The sequence below is a fragment of the Salvia splendens genome, chromosome 21, assembly GCF_004379255.2.
Source record: "Salvia splendens isolate huo1 chromosome 21, SspV2, whole genome shotgun sequence".
Taxonomy (NCBI): Eukaryota; Viridiplantae; Streptophyta; class Magnoliopsida; order Lamiales; family Lamiaceae; genus Salvia; species Salvia splendens.
In genome coordinates this window covers 16,118,478-16,128,659 of record NC_056052.1, presented here as the reverse complement: position 1 = coordinate 16,128,659, position 10,182 = coordinate 16,118,478, and the positions used below count along the sequence as shown (strand labels likewise).

General features: G+C 35.1%; 1 protein-coding gene across 1 annotated transcript; it reads left to right on the top strand.

Annotated features, from left to right (window-relative positions):
- The first annotated feature begins 7,688 nt into the window (after positions 1-7,688).
- On the top strand, positions 7,689-9,260 carry LOC121784550 (protein no-on-transient A-like). Its single transcript, XM_042182711.1, has 2 exons — positions 7,689-8,314; positions 8,851-9,260. The coding sequence occupies exons 1-2, from the start codon at positions 7,900-7,902 to the stop codon at positions 8,886-8,888; spliced, it is 453 nt and encodes a 150-aa protein (XP_042038645.1). The 5' UTR covers positions 7,689-7,899; the 3' UTR covers positions 8,889-9,260.
- The last annotated feature ends 922 nt before the right edge of the window (positions 9,261-10,182 follow it).

Genomic DNA, 10,182 nt, shown 5'->3' with positions numbered 1-10,182 from the left:
AGAGAGATTCTTTTTTTAATTTTTAATCAGAAATTATTTTTTTTATACGTGTAACAATTACTTATTTGGTTTCTACTTTGTACTATCACGGAATAAATACTCCACAAATATATTTGACCTAATTATGCATACAAAAGTATCGCAATGTATAGATTCTTTGACAATGGAAAATTATACTAGTTAAATTATACATTTTGGTTGGCTTTTAGGGAATCCCATAACTAATAAAAGTAGTTAAATAATTATACTATAATTTTTGCACATTGCTTTCATATAGTTAAATATTTTATGAAATTAGTTATTTAAATCATTTTATTAACTTCAGTAAATTTAGCATCATGAAAGTTAGTTTTCGGTGATTACTATGTAACTAGCAAATCGGTTCCACAGTAATAAAAGCATTTCGTTTTGCGCACTCATTTTGAAAAATAATTATAAATAGTTAAGAAAGAGAAAAAAGTAAAGTAAGAGAGAGAATATTGTAGATAAGACGCTTCTCTACATTATTCTCTCTCTTACTTTACTCTCTCTCCACTTTAACTATTTAATATCATTTTTTCAAAATGAGTGCAGAAAATGAAATGTCTCTATTACTGTGGAACGAATGGAGTATATGATAACGAAATGTACAAAATTCACAACAAATTTCACGGGTGCAACGCTTTTCAAGATGCATCCTAAATTATTCATCTTCTGTAAGTGGACCCCACAATTACTAAACACTACTTCAATTACTTTTTCTCTTCCTCTCTCTTACTTTACCAATTATTTTCACTTACTTTAATAATTATGCATTAAAACCCGTGTTGTTTCAAATGTTTTTATTTTTCAAATACGGAGATAGTAGAAAGAAAGCGCATAACTTATTCTCCCTCGGTCACATTATATGTGACACATTTATTTTGGGGCACAGGTCTTTAGGTAATAGCGTTTAGTGGTTAGATAGAATCAGAATAAGGTATAAGTGAGAAAAAAAGATAAAGTAAGAAAGAGAAAAAGTGTTACCTTATTTTCCATATATAAAAGAAAATGTTGGCCCAAAAAAGAATATGTCTCACTTTATTGCTCGAATGGAGTATTTAGGTATATCAGCCACATGATCTAAAAAGAAGAAACAATCTATCATTGCAACTATGAATTTCTAATCGAATTTCTAATCGAATTAGGTGATGCACGCTTTGTATTTTTTTCTTGAACAATTGAGCTAAATTACATCGTTTGTAGTCGAAAAATATGTGGTCCAAACTATTTGTATAGGTGTCGTGAACCTAACTTGCAAAATAATCAATTCACAACTCATATCGGAACATATGGTCCAGTTCATGTGAGACCATCACCAATCTAGTTGGTGTTCGAATTGTTAAACCAAAATAATAGATAAGACACAATATGTTATAGTAAATCATAACAGAGTTTGCATATAATTAAATTAGCTATAGAAGTGAAGTTAGGATGGTTATAGTTGTACAATTTTAGCACTCCCTCTATCCCAAAAAAGTTGAATCACTTCTTTTTTTTTCCAATTCGTTTTTAAAAAATTGTAATAAATATTTAAAATGAATAAATAGTAAATTAAAAGCGAATACACAACCGAACAAAAGATAATAGTCCTTACACTCTACCGATGTATACGTCATGCAAACCGGCAATCTTTATTGGTTCCCGTATATATTTCCACTAATTAAACTGAAATAGCTAATGGAGCCACTAATTTTGGTTCATTTTGATTTATCAGTTTCTCTTTAAAAAAATTTATATGATATCAAATCAAATCGAATTTTAGTTTCATTCGGTGGGTTCCTCTAAAATATTTTGATTTGAAAGCAAACCAACATAATCATACATTACTCCCTCCGTTCTTAATTAATTAATTAGCACCAATTCATTTTTCGCCAGTTCCCCATTAATTGTCATTTTTACTTTTTACTACTTTTAAATAATGGATCTCACATTCCACTAATTCATTCCCGTCACATTTTATTATAAAATTAATATATAAATGTAGGATCCACATTCTACTTACTTTCCACTACATTTCTTAAAAGTCATGTTAAGTCAAACGGTGTCAATTAATAGAGGGCGGAGTAAGCATGCACAACGGTTCCGAACCGCCGGTTCCGGTTCATGAACCGGCGGTTCACGGTCATATGCATGAACCGGAACCGGCCCGCCAAGGGTCCCGGCGGTTCCAGTTCCGGTTCAAAAAACCACCGGTTCACGAGGCGGTTCAAAACCACCGGTTTTTGGCATGAACCGGCGGTTCGCCGGTTTGAACGGGCGGTTCAACCGAAAATTAAAAAAAAATACTTTTTAATTATAAAAATTGATTTTTATACTTAAAAATAATTTTTACAAATAAATGAATACATGAAATTCATAATAGCCCATAGATATTTGATGGCCTTGTGAATTAATGAAACCATTCTTGGTTGTTTCTCTTTTATAGAGACATCCTTGAATGTTTTATGTTTCACTTTCGATGTGGGACAAAATCATTCTTGGTTGTTTCTCTTTTATAGAGATATCCTTGAATGTTTTATGTTTAACTTTCGATATGGGACAAAATCATTCTTGGTTGTTTCTCTTTTATAGAGATATCCTTGAATGTTTTATGTTTCACTTTCGATGTGGGACAAAATATGTTGAAGTATTTTCTTTTATAACAAATGTTTAGAGCATTCATTCATCTTTTTCCAATGTGGGATACAAAACTTTCTTTTATCTTCTACTTTTTTCATGTTTTGTATAATATATATAAACAAAATTATTATTCAAATATATTTTTGATTGATAAAAATAAAGAATTATTGAGAAATATGATTTGTATATAGAAAATATTTATTTATATAATAATTATTGTTAGGTTTATACAATTTGTATAAGAATTATTCTTTCAATGTGTATAATATTATTTATTAGTTAACATATACATAAATTTATAAACCTAAGCAAATCATTAATGATAAAGAACTAATGAATAATAGTTTATGTAATAATATTTGTTGTTAAATTATAATAATATAAGATAGAGTATTAATATAGACAAAGAATGATGGACGATCTATAATATATACTTATAAATAAATACTTTTATCCCATATTGAAATAAAGAGTAACACATCCAAAATGTGTAACTATAAAAGTGAATAATTCAATATACTATCTTCTAAATTAAATAAAATCCAATATACTCTCATCCAAGTATTGACATTTTAAAAATGAAATCCAACTTTAAGTATGGAGTATTTTTTTTTTTTGTCTTTTTAGTCTTTATTATGTATAAAATGTGCTTAAACAAATTTCAAACAATAAGGTGAAAATTAAAATTTTATTGATAATAAATTTGAATAAGACTAAAAATTACAACTTATAATGAATATATTTTATTTACAAAAATTAACAAACACTACTTAAAGTTAAACCTTTTGATTTTTAAAATATCAATACTTAATATTGGACTTGAGCGTTTAAATTGGAAGAGAGTGTATTGAATTATAGGGAAAACACTACTTGAATTATAGTGTATTGAATTATAGAGAGTGAATTTCAACTTATAATGAATATATTTTATTTACAAAAATTAATAAACACTACTTAATATTTTATTTATCATTAATAATTTGCTTATATTTATAAATTTATGTATATGTTAGCTAATAAATAATATTATACACATTGAAAGAATAATTCTTATACAAACTGTATAAACCTAACAATAATTATTATACAAATAAATATTTTCTATATACAAATCATATTTCTCAATAATTCTTTATTTTTATCAATCAAGAATATATTTAAAAAAATAATTTTGTTTATATATATCATACAAAACATGAAGAAAAGTAGAAGACAAAAGAAAGTTTTGTATCCCACATTGAAAAAAGATAAATGAATGCTCTAAACATATAGTTATAAAAGAAAGTACTTCAACATATTTTGTCTCACATCGAAAGTGGAACATAAAACATTCAAGGATGTCTCTATAAAAGAGAAACAATCAAGAATGATTTTGTCTCACATCGAAAGTGGAACATAAAACATTCAAGGATGTCTCTATAAAAGAGAAAAAACCAAGAATGAGTTTGTCCCACATTAAAAGTGGAACATAAAACATTCAAGGATGTCTCTATAAAAGAGAAACAACCAAGAATGGTTTCATAAATTCGCAAGCCCATCAAATATATATGGGCTATTACGAATTTCTTGTATTCATTTGTTTGTAAAAATTGATTTTAAATATAAAAATCAATTTTTATAAATAATTTTTAAAAAAAAATTGGTTGAACCGGCGGTTCAAACCGCCGAACCGCCGGTTTTGAACTGCCGGTTCACGGTTCACGATTTCGCCGACCCTGAACCGGCGGTTTGAACCGTTGAACCGCCGGTTCAAACTGATAAACCGCCGATTTTGAACCGCCGGTTCACGGTTCACGCATCCTTCGACCCTGAACCGCCCGTTGGAACCGGCAACCCGCCTGGCGGTTCAAACCGCCGGTTCTGGTCCCGGTTCCGGTTCGGGACCGGTGGTTAACCGCCGGGCCGGTTCGGTTTGTGCACGCCTAGGGCGGAGGAATATGTACTTAGTAATAATTCTGATATGAGGTTACTCGTATCAGTGGTGATCAACATCCGCAGATCGTCGATCAAAGGGTTGCAAGTTGTGGGAGCATTGCCCATCGATCAAGCAAGAGAGTTTTCTAACTAGGCGTGAAAGTAAAAAAGCCAGAAAGATAAAAGATAATTCTCATCTATAATTAACTCAAAAGATAATAAAAATGCCTATTTATAATACTAATAACCTTATTTAATGATGAAGAAATAAGTATATGAAAAGATATGATAATATACTAATATAGATATTGAAATATGTCAAGATGTTAAATTTGTATTGTGGCGAGTTTAATATGTGGGGTAGAATATTTTTTTTATGATGGTTAGCTTTTGAGTAATCAAAATTTATGTTCTAGTTATCTTGGTCCGACTGGGTTTGGTACTGTATAGAAAATTATCGGTTCATATTTTCTTACTCCCTCGTTTCTTAAAGAAATTTTGAGAATGACATGAGTTTTAATGCAAAATTAGTAAAGTGAGAGAAAGAAGAGAAAAAATAGTTAAGTAAGAGAGAAGAGTAAAAAAAGTAGTGAAATTAGTGTTAACGGATTGTGGAGTCCATTTCCTAAAATGGAGAGTTTGTATTATTAGGAAATAGAAGAAGTATTAAAAAAAACGTGTAACGCTGTTATGACACACTCTCTACATTCGTTACACATCGCAAATTGCTACAAGAGTTGGGGTAGAACCAAGACATAATATCTGATTTTGATGAAACAGTTTGGGGTAAGCATTTATAAAAGCTTTATCATAAGTCGGGCATAGAAGCATAAAATCCAAAACTAAGTAGGTAACGGTCGAAATAATTTGGTTACAACGTAGGAGTAATGCAGGCAGACAGCCTTCCCAACTTGCTTTGTTAGAGCCCACATTTCCCAAATTTGGAACAGCCGAAGCTTCTATAGGGAACACTAACACCTTAGTTATGAATGCTTATCTAAATACAATTATATGTATTTCTGCCATATTTGTGCATGAAAACTAATCACATAATTCTTTACGCTTTTAGAAGGATTTGGCACAAATTGGCTGGATCGACGTGGGAAATATATCACCAGATATGAAATTAGATATGTCCACTTTTATTGATTTTGAATGTATAGTTTTTATACTTTTAAAATATGTCAATCTAGCTTTTCCTATCCATGTGGACATCTTAATACGTTTTCTAACTCATTTTGATATTGGGTTAAGATAAATATTAAGGAATAACAATATTTTAATATTAGACGGGCAAGATAAATATGAAGGAATAATAATATTTTATCATTTAGTAAATTACAAGTGTTGCTAATTCGTTTCAACAAACTTTCCACTAAAAGGAAAATAATGATTAAGGACGTTTTTTTATTAATATTCTTGGCGTGTTAAATGAAATAAGGTCACAAAGAAGAAGCACGAGTGAATTAATTTTAGGACGCGCTATTAAAAAGAATCCCTGAACGCAAATTAGAGATACGAAGGATCTTTAAATACAAATTAGAGATATTACTAAAAGCGTTCTTAAATGCAATTTAGAAACATTAGTAAATGCGTCAAATTAGACGGTCAAGACCAACATTGTGCGCATCATCAAAAGAGTTTCAGGCAGGTATTTTGCACGCCTCAATCGAAGTATGACAAAAAAAATTATGACCATTATACGAAAAACTGCATAGGCATAGGCAATTAGCGGAACACTGAGTTGAAGTGAGTCGTCCGATGAACGGGCTGTGGAAGAGTGGGAAAGCCCAATCTTTTCCATATTAAAAATATATCCATTTCCTACCGTATCTTTGCTTTCTCCGCACTATATATATGCTCACTCTAACTCGGAAATAGTGATCCAAAAATTATACTTTGTCTAGCTTTTGACTAACTTATATTATACTTCCTCCGTCTCATTTAAGATGACACACGTTCCTTTTTAGTTTGTCCTAAATGAGATGTCATATTTATATTTTTGGAAACTTTCTCTCTCCAATTAATATACCCAACCACTTTTTCTCTCTCCAATTAAATATTCAAATCTCGTTCTCTCCCCATTTGATATTTACACCCATCTCTTATCTCACCAATTAAACACAGTAACCAACAACTCCTAAAAAGGGAGGGAGTAGTTTTAATTTATATTTTCATCTTTTGGAGTAGAAGGTAAGGAGCATATAATCCTAGAGTTTGAAAGTAATTTACTCCATGTAGCTATTTTATTGTTTAATGTTCAAAATTCCTTTTATTTAAATTATTCATTTGTTTATATTTAAATGATCGGTTGTTACTTTGATTGATGTGAATCGGTGATAGGTTTTGTTGGAAAGAAATCACACATTAATGTGATTGATCCTAATTGATCATTCTCCGTAAATAGATTAATATCTCCTTGATTGTATTACCTTATGTAAATTAGGTTATTTATAGGCCTACAAACTCTGTAATTAGAATTGAATCAATTGAAAACAATATCATTCCCCTATTTCGATTCTTATCATGGCATCAAGAGCAGGAGAGATTCTGGCTCAGAAATCTTTCATCGCAGCCTAACCAATTCTCGACCGAGAAACCAAAATCAAACACAGTACCAACCCTTACCCTGATACACAAATATGCCAGACTCCGAGGAGGAGAAACCTACAACCGAATCGAGATTAAGAACGACAAGGAATGTTACCGTGGCGTTCAAACTGAACGGGAAGAATTACCGGTTGTGGTCACGACTAATGAAAGTCGCGATAGGGAGTCGAAGGGGATACTCCCATATCACCGACGACCCACCCGAACCAGACAGCAAGGGATACCGCGAGTGGGAGGAGACTGATCTCGTGGTGTTCTCATGGATCGTCGACAATATCGAAACTGATATTCTCGCTGATTTTGCCCATCATCAGACATCGAAGGCACTATGGGACAACTTACAGGTCACCTACGAGAGCAAGGCTGACCCGTATCTCATATACGACCTAGAAGACAAGGTAATCTCGATTAGACAGGGAGATATGGATCTCGAAACGTATTACCGTCGAATCCACGGTTTGTGGATCAGTGTCGACAGAACTCAAAAATCGCCGGTAACATGCTGTGATAAATGAGTTAGACAATTCCGTCAATTCTACAGCGAAAAGAGACTAATCAAATTTCTCACCGGATTGAATGAGGAATTCGACGGGATTCGACGGGACATACTCAAGCTGGAGCCGTACCCCTCAGTCGAAGAGGCCTACGGAATTGTGAAGAGGGAGGCGGCTCGACGGAAGATCATGCCACCGGCGTCCCCTTCACTCACCGGAGACCTCTCTAGCGCGGGAGATCATGCCACGACCGCCACCTGCCGGAGGAGCCAGCCACCAAACTGGAGCAAAGCAGGACAAGAGCAAACTTTGGTGCTCCCACTGTGGAAAAAACAAACATACAAGGGAGAGTTGCTTTCTACGGGTGGGATACCCAGAATGGTGGGACGAGAGGCAGAGAGCACGAGCTCAGGCGAAGCTCGCCGCCGCCAACATCGCGGCGACGGAACAGAGGCAAAACGCCCAAATCACTCAGCGAGGTGGAGCGATGAGTGACGGGAACAAGCGGGACAACACCCTCCCCCTCGAAATCAGTGCTGGAGGTAGCGGCAGTCACAACGGCGGTGGCGGAGGTGGAGGAATCCGCGTCGAAAATTTCGTGGAAAGAACCGGAGCAGGGGAGGCGTCGAATTGGGGAGGCGGCGGATACAATGGAGGTAAAGGGTTTGGTTACCCACCAAACCCTAGTAATTTCTTGCCTTTTCAGTCTGGTCCTTCGAGTCCTCCTAAATTAAGTCAGAGACCCTATTTTAAAAATAAGCCCCCTGATTTGTTATTATATGATAAGTCACCCACGAAATTTGGTAATATCAAATCAGCCCCAGAAAGTGATACAATTAAGATCGGAAATCGTTTTGCACCTCTGATGAATATTTCCGCTGCATTTAACGTGCAAAATGGTGATAGAATAAATAGAAAGGGTTGGATTTTTTATTGTGGCGCCACAGATACTATGACTCCCGAGAAAGCTGATTTTATTGAATTTGGGGAAATTACTAAAACTTTTATTCGGACTGCAAATGGGGAATTAATTACAGTGGCCGGAACTGGAACTATTGAGATTTCACCGAATCTTAAATTGTCAAACTGCTTATTTGTTCCAAGTCTATCCCAGAGATTGATGTATGTAAGTCATGTGACAAAGGAGTTGAACTGCACACTCCTAATGCATCCGACTTTTTGCATTTTGCAGGATATTCGGACGAGGAAGATCGTTGGGCGTGGCACTGAGAACCAAGGACTCTACTACGTGGATGGGGTAGCTCAACATGGTAGTGCAATGCTAGCTCACGGATCCACGAAAGAAGAGGCTTGGCTGTGGCACAGAAGGCTAGGACATCCTTCCCCTGGTTATTTTAAGCTTTTGTTTCCGGATTTTACACTTCCTAAAAATTTTTCTTGTGAGACATGTGTTTTGGCCAAGAGCCACCGACAATCTTTCAAACCCTCGGATACTCGTATGGAATTTATGTTTGATCTAGTGCATGCTGATGTTTGGGGTCCTGCACCTGTTATTGGGGGGAATGGTTACAAATATTTTGTTACCTTTATTGATGATTGTACTAGGATGACGTGGATTTACTTGTTAAAACACAAATCTGAGGTGACCGATAAATTTATCATCTTCTTCCATATGATCCAAACTCAGTTCCAAACCACCATCAAAATCCTTCGATCCGATAATGGGAGGGAATTCGTTAACAACACTATGTCTGAATTCTTTAAAAAGAAAGGGCTTGTTCATCAAACATCATGTGCTTATACACCAGAATAGAACGGGGTGGCCGAGAGGAAAAACCGTACCCTCCTAGAAGTTACCTGTGCCCTTATGATTGAATCTAAGGTTCCTACCTTTCTCTGGCCTGAAGCTGTGGCAACCTCCGTCTACCTTATCAACAGATTGCCAACCAAAATCCTAAACAAAAAAACTCCCCTCGATATTCTCTCCACCCAAGCCAAAATACCGGAATCCCTCAGCATGACACCAAAAGTTTTTGGATGTACAGTTTATGTTCACATTCCTAAACACGAGAGAACCAAATTCTCCCCTTGTGCGACCAAATGTGTGTTCGTTGGGTATGGGATAAACCAGAAAGGGTACAGATGCTTTGATCCGTCGACTAAGAAAATTGTCACCACCATAAACTGCAATTTCCTTGAAACTGAATACTTCTACCCACACCACCTTAGCAGTCAGGGGGAGCAAAATCCTAAAATTAATCACGGGGACTGTCTAAGTTGGTTTGTGCTACCTCCAAATCCTTCAATTGAGGATCAAACAGAGGCAGTTGTCACTACCGCCGAGCACGCCCCCCCCACAAGAGTCTTCTCGTCCATCGCCTCCCGATCCTTCTCCAAGAATATCCGAGGTAAATTCCGAATCTGAGACTGGGGAGATTACTACAGTTGTTACTAACAATGCAGAAGATGTGGATAACACTGTGGATAGTGATACTGGGAGATACATTCTTCCACCTGGGAGCACTCGAGGCATTCCCCCGAAGAGGTACTCCCCCGAGAAGAT